This window comes from Toxotes jaculatrix, chromosome 7, assembly GCF_017976425.1.
Source record: "Toxotes jaculatrix isolate fToxJac2 chromosome 7, fToxJac2.pri, whole genome shotgun sequence".
NCBI lineage: Eukaryota > Metazoa > Chordata > Actinopteri > Toxotidae > Toxotes > Toxotes jaculatrix.
Genome location: NC_054400.1, coordinates 410,448 through 427,500, shown reverse-complemented (window position 1 = coordinate 427,500; position 17,053 = coordinate 410,448). Strand labels below are relative to the sequence as shown.

Here is a 17,053-nt window from a genome sequence, read left to right as displayed (position 1 = left end):
GCTGAAAGCTCCATAGAGCCATGTGCGTGCATGCGTGTGTGTGTGTGTGTGTGTGCGTGCGTGTGCGTGTGCGTGTGCGCGTGCATGCGCGCGCGTGTGTGTGTGTGTGTGCGTGCATGCGCGCGTGTGTGCGTGTGTGTGTGTGTGTGTGTGTGTGTGTCTGTGTGCGTGCATGCGCGTGTGTGTGTGTGTGTGTGTTACCTGTGTGAAGTGTGCCAGTCTGAATGGTGTCTGTGGGACAGGCAGAGCTCTGCTCCTCCTCAGCAGACTGGTCCTGGTCTCTGGGACACAGCCTGGTCTAACCTACACACAGACACAGGTGTCACCTGGGAGCAGACCTGACCCAGAGTCTGTCTCACTGTCCTGATTATATTTCAAAATAAAAATTACATTAATGTGGGGACCTGCCTGCTTCTGGCCCCTGAGTGTCCCCATAATGTCTTTAATGTCTCTCTCACCCTGTGCAGCTGTTTGTGGTTGCTGGTTTGATTCCTGCTCAGCTGTTCGTCCAGCCAGCGGCGAGCGTACTGATGAGAGAGGAGGTCGGACAGAGGAGACGACGCCCTGATGGACAGATCAATCACTGCTGCGTCAATCACCAACAATCAGTAATCAATTATCACCTCTGTGTCTCTACTGTCTGACCTTGTTGTGGCTCCAAAGGTGATGTCAGGCACCACCGGGCACAGTGAAGCCCCGCCCTCTCGCTGTCTTGGAGCGGGGCGTGCTGTCTTGGCCACGCCCTCTCTGGCCCGGTACTGACTCAGTTCTTTGGACGTCACCAGACCAGACTTCACCGCGTCCCGGTTCAGAGACACGAAGTCCGGAATGCCCGGTCGATGAGGAGCAGAGTCTTCATGTGTGGACTGGACGCTCCAACTGGACAGAACTGACACAGGGACACGTCTCAGAAACTACATCTCCCAGCAGCAAGTAAACTTTATTTACACACTTCACAGATAATAAAATAAAAAATATAAAAAATAAGACATTTAACATTAAATAATTACAACTTATTAAAATAATGTAGAACCAAACCAATAAGGGTGATCGATCGATCGATCGATCGATCGATCGGTCGACCGATCGATCGGAGTATGGGGTTAAAAGATCACAGATGTATTTAGGGGCTTCTCCGTGTGTTGCTCTAAAAGTCAGAACCAAAATCTTAAAATCAGCATGAAGTTTAACTGGGAGCCAGTGTGAAGAAATTCAAACTGGTGTCATGTTTGCGAGCTCCCATTAAAAACCTGGGGCACAGGTGAAGAGTGTCAGGAACGATTTAAATCGATTTATAATTCCCACGGGAATAAAAACTAAATCTAACACTGTTTCACTGATTTTCATCCTTCGTCCATTTGAATGTTTCTCATGTTATTATATGATGAGATCAAGTGCTACAACATTCATTCATTCATTCATTCAGGTGCTACACCAATAAAGTTCATATTATTAATATTTACTACTATTATTACATTAATGTAAATGCACACACACACACTCACTCTCTCACACACACACACACACACAGAAACAGCAGAGGATGATTCAAATGCTCAACTTTAACCCTAAAACCAAGTCTGAGACACACAGTGTGTGTGTGTGTGTGTGTGTGTGTGTGTGTGTGTGTGTGTGTGTGTGTGTGTGTGTGAGTGACAGCAGGGATTGTTGCCTGAAGGCATGTTTCCTTCACACAAACACACTGTGACAGCTGACCGCTGCCAACCCTCACACACACACACACACACACACACACACACACACACACACAGTCGGTACGTTGCGTTCACAGTCATCACGTTTGCCTTTTACTCTTGATAGAAGTTGTTGAAATCTCGTTTCATGAGTTTCACCAGATTTTTGATTAAGGTTTTGTTGATGATCATGTTAATGTCTCATGCTAACGTCTAATGCTAATGTCTCATGCTAATGTCTCATGCTAATGTCTCATGCTAATGTCTCATGCTAGTGTCTCATGCTAACATCTCATGCTAATGTCTTATGCTAATGTCTCATATCACTCACGTTGCTAATCTGTTATTTAAAACAGCTGGTTGCATTTCTGATGTCACAGAGTCTTTTATATATTTTTGTTTGTTTTCTGTTGTTGTTGTTTACAGTGGGCGGAGCTTACCCTCAGCCACGCCACCGTCTCGCAGTGAGCTGCTGCCGGTCCCAAAGGTGAAATCTGGACCAGGAACTGAGAGACCTCTGGACCTGGTCTGACCCAGAGATGCCTGCACACAGGAGGGGGAGGGCAAAATCATCATCTTCATTATCTTCATCATTAATTATCATTTTATTTATACTGAATCAAATCATAACACAAGTTATCTCAAGGCACTTTCCACACAGAGCAGGTTCTATAATGTTAGAGAGAGGGGGAGAGAGAGGGGGGAGGGGGGGGGGGGGGGAGAGAGGGAGGGAGAGAGGGAGGGAGAGAGTGAGAGAGAGAGGGAGAGAGAGAGAGAGAGGGAGGGAGAGAGGGAGAGGGAGGGAGAGAGGGAGGGAGAGAGAGAGAGAGGGAGAGAGAGGGAGAGAGAGAGGGGGGCAGAGGGAGAGGGAGAGAAGGGGGGAGAGAGAGAGGGAGAGGGAGAGAGAGGGAGAGGGAGAGAGAGGGAGAGGGGGGGCAGAGGGGGAGGGAGAGAGAGAGGGGGAGAGAGAGGGGGAGAGAGAGAGGGAGAGAGAGAAAGTGCTTTATATGTTTTATCAAAGATGAAGCTTTTTAGCCTCCTCTTAATCATGGAGAGTGAGTCTGCCTCCCAGTCTGCCTCCCAGTCTGCCTCCCAGAGTCAAACTGGTAAATGGTTCCACAGAAGAGGAGTCTGAGAGCTGAACAATCTGACACCTGTTGTACTGTTGGAGACTCTAGGAACCACAGTAGAACAGCATTCAGTAACTGGCAGGTTCCTCACAGTGGCACTGGAGTAACAGGATGGTCAGAGATGAAGTTCCTCAGCTGCCTGGGACCAGTTACAGTAACTTCAGCCTGTGAAGCAGAAAATTACTGGTCCTCCAGGTCTGAAGCTTAGTTAGCTGATTGTTTCCTCTGGCTTTACTGACAAGTTCTGGAAACTTCCTGATAATGTTTCCTAAGGGAAGCAAATAAAAGGTGAAAAGAACTGGTCCAAGCTCTGTCTTCTGTCTGAAATCAGCCTGCAGAGACCAAAACCTGCTGCCGTCCCTCCGTCCACAGTCTGAGGTCTGTCCTCTAGACCAAAACCTGTGAACATCTGTGGTGTGAGCCCTCAGCCAATCAAGCATCATGACAACAAGGTGAGTTAAACAGGTAACCATCACTGACTGAGACGGCCTTTCTCCCTGTATCCATGGTAACCAACTGAAACTAAAAGTGATGGATGATTTGAATGAGGATCAGCAGGATCTGATGATTCCTGGAGTATGATCTCATCAGGTGATCATACCTGGACATGACACCGGTCTTTAAACTCAGCTCAGCCGCACATCAACACTCACTGACGCTTCAATCACCAACGGAAAACAGGAAAAACAACTGACATCTGCAGCTCCTTCACAATAAAAGTCTCTATCTGCTGAATCTAACAAGTGAAAAGTTGTTGTGATTGTTTACCTTGATCAGCAGCGGATTGGTCAGCATGGAGTCTCTGACCACGCCCACCCTTGGTGATGACATGTTTCCTGTCAGAGTGAAGATGATGAAGGGCAGAGACAGAGTCATGAATCCTGAACAGCTTGGTTGGTTTTATGGAGCTGCTCAGGTCGTTTGAGCCGGGACTGAGCAGTGCATGCTGGGAAGTCTTCACACACACACACACACACACTCACACACACACACACCTGCTCGTTGAGCCGCTTCAGACAAACCGAACATTTGAATTAAAACAGGTCAAAGTTCAAACCAGACCCGGGAACTGGTGTAAACACTTTACCTGAACTCACCTGAGCGGAAACGTAACGTGCTCACATTTAAACATTTACAAGCGCTCACCTGAATTTTCCGTGTCCTCCGGTGTCGAGCTGCTCCGTTGCTATGGTAACAGAATACCAAACGTTGTGGTAGGAGAAAAAAAAAACCGTTCAACCGGAAGTTTAAAGTTCATGGTTTTCAAATTAAAGTTGAAAAGAGTGAAACCTCGCTGACGGTTCTTCAGCAGATTTATTTCTATTTCGACACAAAAGACAAACTTTTATTTATTTATTCATTTGATTTTGATTGATTGATTGAGTGAAAACAGAGCGAACAAAAAACTGTACAAAGACTAAAACAACAAAGATCATGAGAAGATGAGAAGATGAAGACAAACATGTTGAAAAGCCAAATCAAACCAAAGTCAGTTGTTATCAGCTCAGCTCATCCACTGTATGTGAGATTTAGTCCAACTTCAGTTTATCTTTTAGTTTGTTGTTGTTTCGGTTGATGTTTTTTGTTTTTAGCATTTTTATAGCCACAGATTCATAAATAACTGAACATCAGTTTAATGAAAAAGGTGTTGAGTGTTTATGAAGTAAATCAGTATGACTGTTACAAATCTCACAGACAGAACTGACGCTCAGCAGCAGAGGACTGACCGTCTGTGGTTAACTGGTCATGTTTCTCCTTTTTGAATGATGAATAAAAATATTTGTCTTTATTTGTGGAGGGAGAGTGACACGGACACCTGAGCCATCGGCCTGCAGGGGGCAGCAGAGTACTGCTGCATTCAGGGACCGTAGAGAAAATAGGAAGGCTTAGCTCATGCAGTGCTCAGTGTTGAGATGTGATGAGAAGGGAAAAGCAGAAGTTCTGTTTTCTGGTTTTGCAGGACAAAAAGATTATTTTTTTAATTATATGTTTTTATGGAAAAATTTTCTTTGGCAAAATATATAAATAAATTTACCTCCTTGAATTTCCAAAAACCCAAGCTGAGCTCATTTTTTGTCTTAGTTTTCTATTTGCTTTTATGTTGATTTCGCTTTACTTCAGTTATTTTATTCAGAGACTTTATTCCAATTCTTTGTTTTCGTTCCTCTTGTCTCATTTTAGCGATCAACAAAGTCTGATCTTATCACTCAAGCATCATTCTTCACGTGAGATAAAACAAAATATGCAATTACAAAAATACAGTACACAATGTGTTACAACACAATCACACACCACACAGCAGGTTTCTGACCATACCTACAGAGACAGAGAAAAGAGCAACAAATGAAATCCATTAAAAGCATATCTTTAGTTAAAGTATTAGTGTTTATTGATAAATCACTATAAATAAATGCTAAAATAGAATTTAATTAAAATAAAGAAACTAGTCGAATCAAATAAAAGGTGATGTTTTATTTGATGTTCATAACCCTTGTTGATAAAAAGGTTTTGTATCTGCAGAGATTCTGTTTCTTTCTGTCCCCAATAATCAACAGGAATGAATTAGAATAAACATAATTATCAAAGCTGGTGGGGTTAATATTAACTTATTACAGATGAAATTTCAAATCCTGTCGCTGCTTCAGCTCCTTCAAAGACTTAAACTCTCTGTTTTCACGGTTTAATTCATTTTGAACGTTTGCACACGAACATTTCAGCGACAGTGGAAACACTTCGTTTACTTCTTTCAATGAACTGATGTCGAGTTTTCAGCTGACGCTCAGATTTTCGAGCAAACCTTTAATGCAGCACGGTGCTGACGTAAGTCCACGCGTCAGTCTGACTGAGAAAGATCGTCAATTGAAACAAACCTCACTCCAAAGTTAAAACAAAGGCCATTCCTCAAATGAGAGGGTTGCTATAACAACCTAAAGCGATCACATAAATCGGTGATACTGTCAGTCTGAGTCTCAGTGGCTGTCACTGATCAAGTGAACAGACAGAATTCACTCTGTGTTCTCCCTGTTTCAGGTTCTCTGTTTCCCGGAAACTCCTTCAGAGTGAGACGTCTGTCCTTCCTGCGTCTCTCCGCTGTTCACACACGTACGTGTTAGCGGGGCTCGGCTCTCATGTCTCCCCAGCTCTCTCTGCTTGTTTTCGCCACAAACCGTCCAGCTCTCTGACCGCCTGTCCTCTGTGTCTCTCCCCGGACGGCAGAGATGCTCCGGCTCTGGTTCAAAGCAGCGGTTATGCTCTGGCTCTTCCCCGGGGGCCTGGAAGCCGCAGCCCGCCTGTACACGGAGGAGGACCCGCTGGTGATCCTGAGCAGCAGCAACCTGAAGCCCACCGTCAGCAACTCGTCTTCGGCCTGGCTGGTCCAGTTCTTCTCCTCTTGGTGCGGACACTGCGTCCAGTACTCCAGCACATGGAAGACCCTGGCCCAGGACGTCAAAGGTATTTCATCAGACACCCTCGGTGTGATTCCCTGGCTGTGTAACCAGGAAGACCAGACTCCATTGGAAATATTGCTGTTTAATTCTTTTAAGGCCAATTGTTAACTCTCACAGTGTCAGTCGCTGTTTTCCGTTTCTCCAGTAATATAACACAATCCAAAAATCAACACTTAATTACTCTAAAATCTCAACTAATCTCGTGTGGTTCACTAAAGAATTTAATATAGATTCTCTGAAATGTTAAACGTTGTGTCAAACAGGTGAAAATAGCAGATTTTTGAATGGAGTTCTGCCTGATGGAGTGATTACGTACAGGAACTGCTTTGGTGTAATCTAACCCGGAGTATCTTACTGTGGAGGAGCCCGGCTCATATTCACCTGAAGAAACCACCACAACACTTTTCTGCTGTTGGCTAAAGCTAGCTGCTAGTTGGTCACTGAATCTCTACTGACACGAAGATGGAGGTTTTCACCTGTTCTGCTTACAGGTAAAGCAGTTCAGGTTTCCGGGCAGCAGTCAGGTGACAGTCGGGTTCAGTCAGGTCTCTGAATAACAAGAAACTGCTCTGGGAGGTCACACCTGAGGCACCTGAGACGTAAACTGGTTACACATCAAAGAACTGTTAGCTCAGTTAGCTCAGTTAGCTAACAGTGTCACAACAATGAAACATCTTTTGTTAAATTACTTTTATTTATTTAGATTCATTGATTCAGTCTGAGCCACAGCAGTGGACAGTAGGTTCCTGTACCTGAGTCTGTCAGCTCTACACCTGTCTGACCTGTCCAAAGCATTTCACCTGCTCAGGTACAAACGAGGTCACAGAGCGATAACGCTCAGTACAGGCGGAGCTGAGTTTCACTGACAGGCCCAGGTCTGGACATTCATTCACAGAAAAGTTTCCATTGTTTGTTTATGTCTCTAAAACATGCAAAAACCTGAACACACACACACACACACACACAGAACAACCGGTGGGAATCTGTCCCCTCCATCTGTCGCTGGGGAACAAGTTAACCAGAGACCAGCTGCTTCAACACACACACACACACACACACACACACACACACACACACACACACACACACACACCACATACTCTCTCTCTCTTTATGTGAGAGACAAAGACCCTGACGCCCCCTGAACCCTGACATACAGACAGCTGGGAGACAACACACACGCGCACGCACACACGCACGTGCACATGCGCACACGCACGCACGCACGCACGCACACACACACACACACACACACAGTTTTAGGTTGATGATATTTAAAGCAGCTGATCAGAAACATCTGCTGCAGGATCTGGTTTCAGCTCCTGGTCTCTGGATCGTGATGGTCCTGGTTCAGGTCTCAGTCTGTGTCTCAGCTGCACCGTGTTACTCTGACAGGTGTTTCTATTATTTTGTCCACCTCATTTATACCAGTGAGTGAACAGAGACTAATTACATCCCTGAGTAAATGCAGCTCGCTGCCTGTGCAGCTGTGACAGAATGAATCATGTGTTCACATGTTTTTATCTGCCGATGTTTTCTGTTGTACACTGTGAAGGACAGACGGGGACAGAGTCTCAGTCAGGTCCTGGTCCACCACCGGCCTCCAGACCTCCAGCTTCAGGCTCCTTGTCTTTGACTGTCTGAGTCTCTGGACTCTGGACAGATGTTTGGATGATGATGGTGGAGAGACCTGTCCGACAGGTGACGCCGCACGTGCACTTGTCCAGTGACGGACTGTTGCTGCTGACGCAGTCTGATCACGTCCCCATCTTCCAGGCAGCTCTGTGGACAACTGTCTCTGTCCTCTGTCGTCTTTCCCACAGCTCCTGTTCAGACAATTGAATCAACTTCACCTGGTTCAGCATTTCTATACCAGAGAGCATGATGGGATGTTAACTGCTGAATTGTACCATGCACTGCACCTGATGATGGTCTCTGTCTCTGTCTCTGTCTCTGTGTCAGACTGGCAGCAGGCCATCAGTGTCGCCGTGCTGGACTGTGCTCAGGAGGAAAACTTTGACATCTGTAAAGAGTACAGCATCAAGTTCTACCCAACATTCAAAGTATGTGAGAGCAGTGTGTGCACGCCGCGCTGAGCACGTTTACTGATGCTGTGTCCCCTCCTGTGTCCCCTCCTGTAGTAACATCACTGATCTTGTTGTCCTCAGTATTTTCGGGCTCACGGCTCACCGACAGACAGAGGGACGACCTACAGAGGTGAGACGCTCACACACCTGCCTGCCAGGACAGGACCGAGGACACGCTCTGAGCTGTGTCTTATGAAGTGTCCCTCGGACTTCACAGTACAAATACATCACAGAGGATGAGGACAGGTCCATTAGTTGTTTTCAGAGTGAGTGAGCTCTGAAAGAACTGAGACATCAGAGAAAAGTTCATTCGCATCATCTGACGACCCTCAGACTTATCTGCTGACCCTCTGAAGGGGCCTGAGCCTTTGGTTGGGAACCAGTGAACTACATTATCTCCCAGTATATAAAGTAGCTCAGACCAGCTCCAACAGGAAAATGCTGCTGACGCATCAGCGACTCAGGATAAATGATCTGATCAGAGATCAGTCACAGGAAACAGGAAGTTCTGAAGAAACATCACATGATTCAGAAAGTAAAACAGGTTTCTGTCTGTGTGTCCAGGTGCAGACAGACAGATCCAGTCAGTGAGACAGCTGATGGTGAACATCCTGCAGAACCACACCAGACTGGACTGGCCCGATCACTGTCCTCCATTAGAACCATACAGGTGAGAGGAGGAGCGGCATCGTGAGACCACGTGATCACATGTTTGACTGTCAGAGTGAATCTCTGCAGATCTGCAGCTGAGTCTGGTTCTTCACAGAACATCAGAGAACGTTGCTCACAGACAGAGGAACCGTTTCTGTGTAATGTTTCTGTTTGTTTAGCTTCAGCCTTGTTTTTGTCAGAAAGGTCAGTTTTCAGTTTTCAGAGCTGCAGGATCACAGGTGCAGCGTCTGAGCTCTGACCCAGACACTGGTGTTACAGGTGAATCACTCCGACCCACACCTGTCGCTGCAGACACTGAACTACGCTTCATGTTCCCTTCAAAGCAGCGAGTACCTGCACGACAACACGGAGACAATTACACTGCCTGTCTGTCTGTCTGCCTGTCTGTCTGTCTGTCTGCCTGTCTGTAGCTCTGTGGAGCTCCTGCCTCTGCTGGGTCAAAGGTCAGATCACTACACTGCCATCGTCATAGAAGAACCAGACTCCTTCGTGGGACGAGAGGTAGGAGAATAAAAGATGATGCAGTTTCACCTGTTTCAGGTGAAACTGCAGATAAACAGACGCATTGTTACACAGGGAAATAATGAGATCAGATCCATTCATTCATTCATTCATTCATTCATTCATCTTCTGCACAGTTGCTCCAGTTTCCTATTTTTTGGTCTGAATCATTTATTTCATTTCCCTACTGTGTGTGTTTGTGTGCGTGTGTGTGTGCGTGCGTGCGTGCGTGCGTGCGTGCGTGTGTGTGTGTGTGTGTGTGTGTGTGTGTGTGTGCGTGTGCGTGCGTGTGTGCGTGCGTGTGTGTGTGCGTGCATGTGTGCGTGTCTCAGGTGATCCTGGACCTGCTGCAGTTCTCAGGTGTGGAGGTAAAGAGAGCCCTGAGCTCTGATCTCCCCCTGCTGGACGCTCTGAAGATCACAGCCTTTCCCTCCATCTACCTGCTGCACCCCAACGGGACACACACACACCTGCATGTGTGAGTGAACACACACACACACACTTGTGTCTCTTCAGTGATGCAAACTTCTTCCTGCTTCTCAGGAGTTTAGCCCGTAGCTCTGTGGACACTTAGCAGGACAAAGACACAAGAGAAAGACTGAAGTCTCCTCAGGGGGGAGGTCAGTTAGAGTCCTGCTCCTCCCACAGACCTGAAACAGATTCAGTGTGACATCACTTCCTGAGGATATCATCGTCTCTGATGTCCCTCCTGCAGAACCTCAGTCAGAATCCTGCTGTTTTTAAGTGTCCCTCAGTGTCACAGTGATCCAGTGAGACGTGTCTGTACCTCCACAGCTTCACTGCAGACAGGAGCTGATCACAGCTGATTCAGCTGCTGTTACTGGGACAGTTGGACAGAAGGGACACCCTGACCCTAACCCTTAGTCTTATCTCAGCCTGTCTGTGATCACCTTCTGTAGCTCATTAGATTTTAGTGTGTGTTCTGACGTAACATCAGAGCTGCTGTTTCTTCTCAGGCTGGTGATGAAAGGTGAATGTTTGAAACTGGAACATCTGCAGATAGAACATGAGGAGGACAGAGTGTGGGTTCGATCCCGCAGCGTCACTTCAAACAATCAGAAGATTAATCGTCAGAAATGATTTAAGCTCAGAGAAAGATCGGACTCCCTGTGTTAGATAGTGAGAGGTGGAAGTTGTTCGTGTCGGGGTTTGTCCATGAAACTCATCTTTAAAACACACTTTAAAAAGCGTGTGTCTGAAAATATAATGGAAATTAAAACGTACAAACCTTAAACCAAAAAGCAGCTGTGAAGCTTCAGACAGTGCGGATCCAGCTGTGGACAGCTGTGGACAGTCGTCACAGCCTCGATCGACAGGATCCACAGTGGCACAGCAGCAAACCTCACTCCTTCTTCTTTTTCTCATCTTTCAGGCAGAAGCCGCTGCGTTTCTTCTTCTCCTCCTCGCTGAGGACGTTACCGGGTGTTCAGCGCAGGTTGAAGTCAGATGGCAGCAGTTCCAGCGTCGGTCAGATGGGGGCGCTGCCGGACAAACAGAGCACCGAACCCTGGAGAGACTTCGACAGGTGAGACTCGGACCGACTCGGCTCAGTGCGGTTCAGAGCCGGTGGATCGTCCGTAAACAGGTGTCTGTCTCTGACAGGTCCAAGGTGTACACAGCTGATCTGGAGTCAGCTCTCCACTACCTGCTGAGGGTCGAGCTGGCTACCCATAGCACCCTGGAGGGGGCGGAGCTCCAGATCTTCAAGGATTTTGTCACTTTGGTTGCTAAGGTAACAACAACAGGTGTGTGTGTGTGTGTGTGTATGTGTGTGTGTGTGTGTGTGTCTGTGTCTATGTCTGTGCAGTGCAGGCCAGTGCAGACATCATGAATCCACCTCTGACCCCTGACCCCTGACCCCCACTCAGTGGAAACTGTGTGTTCTCTCTCCACCTGTGCAGCTGTATCCAGGTGGGGGTTCGGTGGTGAAGCTGATGGAGACTCTCTCTGATTGGCTGTTCAGTCTGCCGCTGCAGCGAATTCCCTACCAGGCCGTCCTGGACCTAGTGGACAACAAGATGAGGGTGAGACACACAAACTGAGCACACACACACACACACACACAGAGCAGCAGCTGACTTCCTGTTACCTGTCCAGATCTCAGGTGTGTTCCTGGGGGCAGAGCTTCGATGGGTTGGTTGTCAGGGTAGCAGGGTGGGGCTCCGAGGTTACCCATGTTCCCTCTGGACTCTGTTTCATGTTCTGACTGTCCAACATGACGCCAAGCCCAGCGCACTGGAAAATACAGGTAACACACACACACACACACACACACACACACACACAGCACCTCCCCCTCCTGCCTCTGTGCTCAGACCAGCACCGCTCAGTGAGCAGCTCTGCCACGTGATGAAACCACGGCGTCAGACGCCACCTGGTCCTGAAACGAGACTCCTCCCACCATCACACAGCCTGGCCTGGTTTTTTTGCAGGGCTGTTTTGGTCACCTGCGGAACTTCAGACGCTAACGTTCAGATGTCTGTGCATACGTCTACGTCACGCAGGTCTGGAGGGCGAGGCGGCCCCGGTGCTGCAGGTGATGCGTCGGTACATCAGGACGTTCTTCGGCTGTGAGCAGTGTGGGCGACACTTCGAACAGGCCGCTGACGTCAGTATGGACAGAGTCCAGGACAGAGAGGACCAGATACTGTGGCTGTGGAACCAACACAACATGGTCAACTACAGACTGGCTGGTATCTGCACACGCACGCACACACGCACACGCACGCACACGCACGCACACACGCACACGCACCACACACACGCACACAAGCACACGCACGCACACACACGCACACAAGCGCACACACACGCACACAAGCACACGCACGCACACGCACGCACACACACACACACACACACGCACACAAGCACACACACACGCACACGCACGCACACACACAAGCACACGCACACGCACGCACACACGCACACAAGCACACGCACGCACACACACGCACACAAGCACACGCACACGCACACAAGCACACGCACACGCACGCACACAAGCACACGCACGCACACACACGCACACACACATGCACGCACGCACACGCACGCACACGCACGCACATGCACACGCACGCACACGCACACACACGCACGCACACACACACACACACGCACACACACACACACGCACACACACACACACGCACACACAGGTTCAGTTACAGTAAAGCGTGTTGATGAGCTGCTGTAACTCAGAGACAGACGACGGTTTGTGTCAGAGCTCAGTCGCTGTGTATTCTGACGTCTCTCCTGCAGAACTTCATTCAGAATCCTGCTGTTTTTAACTTTCCTTCAGTGTCACAGTGATCCAGTGAGACGTGTGTGTTCCTCCATGGTTCACTGCAGACAGGAGCTGATCACAGCTGATTCAGCTGCTGTTAATAACCATGTTACTGTATTAACATTGTAATTACTGTGTATGTATCATCATCATCATCAGCACCAAGCAGAGGCTCAGGGTTTAACATTTACCCCCCTCCCCCTCCTCCCCCCCCAGGCTCTCTGAGCGACGACCCCCTCTTCCCTAAAGCTCCGTGGCCAAGCCCCTCCCTCTGCGCCTCCTGCCACGAGGAGAAAAATGGCGTCCACGTCTGGAACCACGACAACATCCTCCGCTTCCTCCGACATCACTATGGAGCCTCCAACCTGTCCCCCAGATACTCCCTGACTCCCCCACATCTCCCTGCATCTCCTCCAAATCCTGATCCTGTGCAAACCAGCCGTCCTCAGGAGGAGCACCAAGGAGGAGGAGGACAGAGAAAGGAGGAGGAGAGGCGAGCTGAGGAGCAGCCGGAGCCTCGACTCGAACACCAGGTTCAGAAGGGGGAAGACAGGGGTGAGGTGCCGGGGCACAGGGGGGGAGGAGGAGGAGCAGGGGGAGGCGTGTGGATTCTGGGTCTGGGTTTTAACAGTGTGGACATGAGTCTGTGTGTGGTCCTGTACGTCTGCTCCTGCCTCTTTCTCATGCTCCTCTTCTTCTTCTTCAAAGTCCGATCCAGAAGGTGGAAACTCCGACACTCCCGCCTCCACGTGTGACCCGGACCGGACCGAACCGAACCGGACCGGTCCTGAACAGACCGGTTTGGACTGGATCAGTTCAGGGCTGGGGTCCACTCAGTGTCGCTCAGGCTTCAGGAATAGTTCCATGTTTAGTTAGAAAGTAGTTCCTGTGAAATCCGTCTCCAGTGTTTCCAGTTTATCCCAGTGAAACCACAGCAGTCAGCATTTCCCCCTGCAGAGGGGGGATGGACCTCCACTCAGCCACGCACCAGCGCGTGTCGTCCCTCTGTCCTCTGGTCATGAGAACCATGATCGACCGTGAAGGCGGGAACCTGGAGGTGGTGCAGACCAGGTCCACGCTCTTCAGTCGTGTTGAGCTGTTTCAGTTTTTAAAAAGTTGTGCGCTTGGTTTTAATCTTTGTGCAAATTGTACTCGAGTACGGCAGGGCCGACCCTGCACCTGTGGAGGGCGCCGTTAGCCCGTTCACCGTCTGACTGACGTTCAGTCCAGTTTCCTGATTCTGTGGTCGAATGTTTGTTCAGTGAATTTTAGTGTTTTTATTCTGCTTCTGTTTAAAATCCAGCCCTGAACCGGACCGGACCGGACCGGACCGGGTTTGGGTTTTAGTGGCTCAGATGTGGAACCTGCTCTGGACGTGTTGTATTTAAAGACTCAGGTTTAAACCTGGTCTGGACTCTGAGGACTGGACTTATTTATTTTCCCTTTCAAAGGCCAGACTGGATCCTGAGCCCTGTTGTGTTTTCAGATGTGTGTCGGATCTGGACTGGACTGGAACCCAGGGTTCTGTGAGGAACCTGATGAGAGACCAGTGGCAGACTGGGACTGAACTGGATCAGACTGGTTCTGCTGGGTGGAGACTCTCAGAGTTCACTTTGTGCCAAATGTTAAACCTGCTGACAGACAACTCACCTGTCCTCTCAGGCTCCGCCTCCATCTACACAAACTGTGTGTGTGTGCGTGCATGTGCGTGCGTGTGTGTGCGTGTGTGTGTGTGTTAGCCTCTATTCTCTTTGCTGTGAAACATGGACCTGTCCAGATGAATGAATCTCTGCTGACACAGTGATTGATTGATTGATTGATTGATGATTGGTTGATGGAGGTATTATTGATCAGCTGATCAGTGATGGATTTTGGGATTTGGTGACACCTCGTGGCCACGGCTGCTTCATGAATAAAAACAAAGAATGTTGTAGTGTAATAGCATTCAGCCCAACAGTTACATGACATGCAGGTTTTGTGCGTGCGTGTGTATGTGTGCGTGTGTATGTGTGTGCATGTGTGTGTATGTGTGTGTGTGTGTGTATGTGTGCGTGTGTATGTGTGTGCGTGTGTGTGTATGTGTGCGTGTGTGTGTGTATGTGTGCGTGTGTGTGTGTGTGTATGTGTGCGTGTGTATGTGTGTACGTGTGTGTGCGTGTGTGTATAGACCTTTATAAGTGTAATTTGCATCAAATCTGAAAATCCGGATAATAAATATATTTCTAAAATATGTGGTTTCTTCTTTCCGTCTGACGCCTGTGGCACAAACCGGAGTGGACACATGAAAAACCATCCACTCATCTACAGACAGACCTGATGCTCTTTATTATTCACCACTTCATTGGAAACTCTTTTGTCCCTGTCAGGATCCTGTAGGAATGATGACTCCGTGCTTCCAGTGATCTGATTGGTCAGCAATTGGGTTGTTGACAGCTTTTGATCTGATGTGGAGCAGGTTAGCTGTGCAGCGGCAGTTACCATGGCGATGTGACCCGGAACCACCGTCGTACCCCTGAGAGCCCAGAGTTAAACCTGAAGTGAAGCTCGGATGCTGCGTCGTGCTACAGGCCTGTGGTCCGCGGTTATCCCGCTCTCTGTGGGTTTAACTCCTGAGCTCCTTCTCCATCACATGACCCCACTCAGCCAGATTATTAAACCCAGAGTTTACAGATCCAGTTAATGTCCAGCTTCATGATACAGGTGATCCAGGACGTTAGGCTCAGTGAAGCCAGATAACCTGAAGAGAGCCAGACTAAGGTGAACTGGCTTCGTGGGCATGTTTGTATATTTAATACTACAAACAAATGTATTTTCCTTTTGCTGTAAATGAGACGTAGGAAGTGAGATGAGTTTGTTTTTAACAGCTAAATGCAGTCAGGACTACTACTCTGTTAAATGTATGAGATCAGAAGAGAAGCAGCAAATGTTTAAATGTTTTTAACTGTAAATTCATTTTCACAGCCTTTCTTTACAGTACCTGTCTCTCAGTAAACAATATACACAGCAGGTTCAGTGTGATGCTGAAAATGTTGGGAGGGAAGTTCATCGCGGTCAGCGTTGTATGAAAAGTCAATGAGCTCATCATTATTTTTTACACAGCGCTCCATGTGGCAGGTGAAAGCTGGAGGAACATGGAATTTTTTTTTTTCTCAAATGTATTTTTGGACACCCATATCCCATAATCCTTTGTGCCAGTAGAGCAAACAAAGAACATAAGAACTGCTCAGAGATGACACCTGGCTAACATCTAACCAGCAGCACACACTAACCCTCAGGTCACTGTTTACACTGAGCTGCTGCGATGAGCAGAGACCAGCAGCCTCAGTCCTGAAGAAGAAGAAGAAGAAGTCCTTCCACTGACCGTGTTCATTCTTTTATAGCTGCTCTGTTCCTCCCTTTGCTGTGGATACAGCATCATGGTCTCCTTGGTTAAGTTCTGATCATCTGTTCTGCTTTGTCATCACAGAATACAACATTTACAAAAACATGAAGACCAGACACTGAACCTGGAGATGAACATGAAGATCACAGAGGTGTAGGTGATGGAGGTGATGGATGTGGAAGTGATGGAGGTAATGTGGTGATGGAGGTGGTGGTGGTGGAGGTGATGGAGGTGGTGGTGATGGAGGTGGAGGTGGTGGTGGTGGAGGTGATGGAGGTGGTGGTGGTGGAGGTGATGGAGGTGGTGGTGGTGGAAGTGATGGAGGTGGTGGTGATGGAGGTGGAGGTGGTGGAGGTGATGGAGGTGGTGTCGTCGGATCAGAGTCAGTAAACAGTGGAAACAGAATCAGATGTTTGTGTTTGCTGACCTCAAACACATTCTCACACATATTCTTGTATTTATGTCTTTGTGAGGACATTCGTTGACATGTGTTTCCTGACCCCTGACCCCTGACCCCTGACCCAGCCTAAACCTGGTTCTAACCTGAACCCTAAAACCAGGTCTGAGCCCTCAAACAGACCTTTTAAGGTGTGAGGACCAGACAACATGTCCCCACTCTGTGAGTTCTACAACTCAGACTGGTCCTCACAATGTGAAGCCATACAAGAACACACACACACAAACACACACACACTGCTGCTCAGATACTGTACACGTCCTTATTTAGCCTCAACACAACACACCCCTCCCCCTGATCCAGCATCCACCCACTGTCTCTCTCTTTAAAACTGGGTGGAGAACCTGAATATAGACACCAAACCTGTC

The 17,053-nt window shown here is 48.2% G+C and overlaps 2 protein-coding genes across 3 annotated transcripts in view; one reads left to right on the top strand and one right to left on the bottom strand.

Moving 5' to 3' along the window:
- Nucleotides 1-3,975, bottom strand: part of cfap77 (cilia and flagella associated protein 77) — a 4,715-nt gene extending 740 nt beyond the window's left edge. Inside the window, exons 1-6 of the mRNA XM_041042022.1 lie at nucleotides 3,971-3,975; nucleotides 3,593-3,660; nucleotides 2,135-2,237; nucleotides 646-889; nucleotides 459-564; nucleotides 202-303 (exon numbers count right to left, since the gene is read on the bottom strand). Of these exons, the coding sequence (XP_040897956.1) occupies nucleotides 202-303; nucleotides 459-564; nucleotides 646-889; nucleotides 2,135-2,237; nucleotides 3,593-3,655 (618 nt within the window). The 5' untranslated portion in view covers nucleotides 3,656-3,660; nucleotides 3,971-3,975. The remainder of the gene's footprint in view (nucleotides 1-201; nucleotides 304-458; nucleotides 565-645; nucleotides 890-2,134; nucleotides 2,238-3,592; nucleotides 3,661-3,970) is intronic.
- A 1,925-nt stretch (nucleotides 3,976-5,900) lies between these two features.
- qsox2 (quiescin Q6 sulfhydryl oxidase 2) lies at nucleotides 5,901-15,065 on the top strand. Of its 2 annotated transcripts, XM_041042011.1 has the most exons (12): nucleotides 5,902-6,277; nucleotides 8,236-8,336; nucleotides 8,442-8,490; nucleotides 8,925-9,030; nucleotides 9,443-9,533; nucleotides 9,866-10,011; nucleotides 10,927-11,079; nucleotides 11,157-11,286; nucleotides 11,456-11,578; nucleotides 11,652-11,802; nucleotides 12,059-12,247; nucleotides 13,063-15,065. In XM_041042011.1, exons 1-12 carry the CDS (start codon nucleotides 6,043-6,045, stop codon nucleotides 13,599-13,601), a joined length of 2,013 nt encoding a protein of 670 aa, XP_040897945.1. In that variant the 5' UTR covers nucleotides 5,902-6,042; the 3' UTR covers nucleotides 13,602-15,065. The 2 variants fall into 2 exon arrangements, with proteins under 2 accessions (XP_040897946.1, XP_040897945.1); XM_041042012.1 differs by lacking the exons at nucleotides 8,236-8,336; nucleotides 8,442-8,490 and having other exon boundaries at nucleotides 5,901-6,277.
- Nucleotides 15,066-17,053: the final 1,988 nt, after the last annotated feature.

Excerpts from the sequence above, each read along its gene's own strand:
- qsox2 (XM_041042011.1), top strand. The coding sequence starts at position 6,043 with ATGCTCCGGCTCTGGTTCAAAGCAGCGGTTATGCTCTGGCTCTTCCCC. Across the intron at positions 8,491-8,924 it reads CAGAGGGACGACCTACAGAG|GTGCAGACAGACAGATCCAG; the intron begins GTGAGACGCTCA and ends CTGTGTGTCCAG. Across the intron at positions 10,012-10,926 it reads ACACACACACACCTGCATGT|GCAGAAGCCGCTGCGTTTCT; the intron begins GTGAGTGAACAC and ends CTCATCTTTCAG.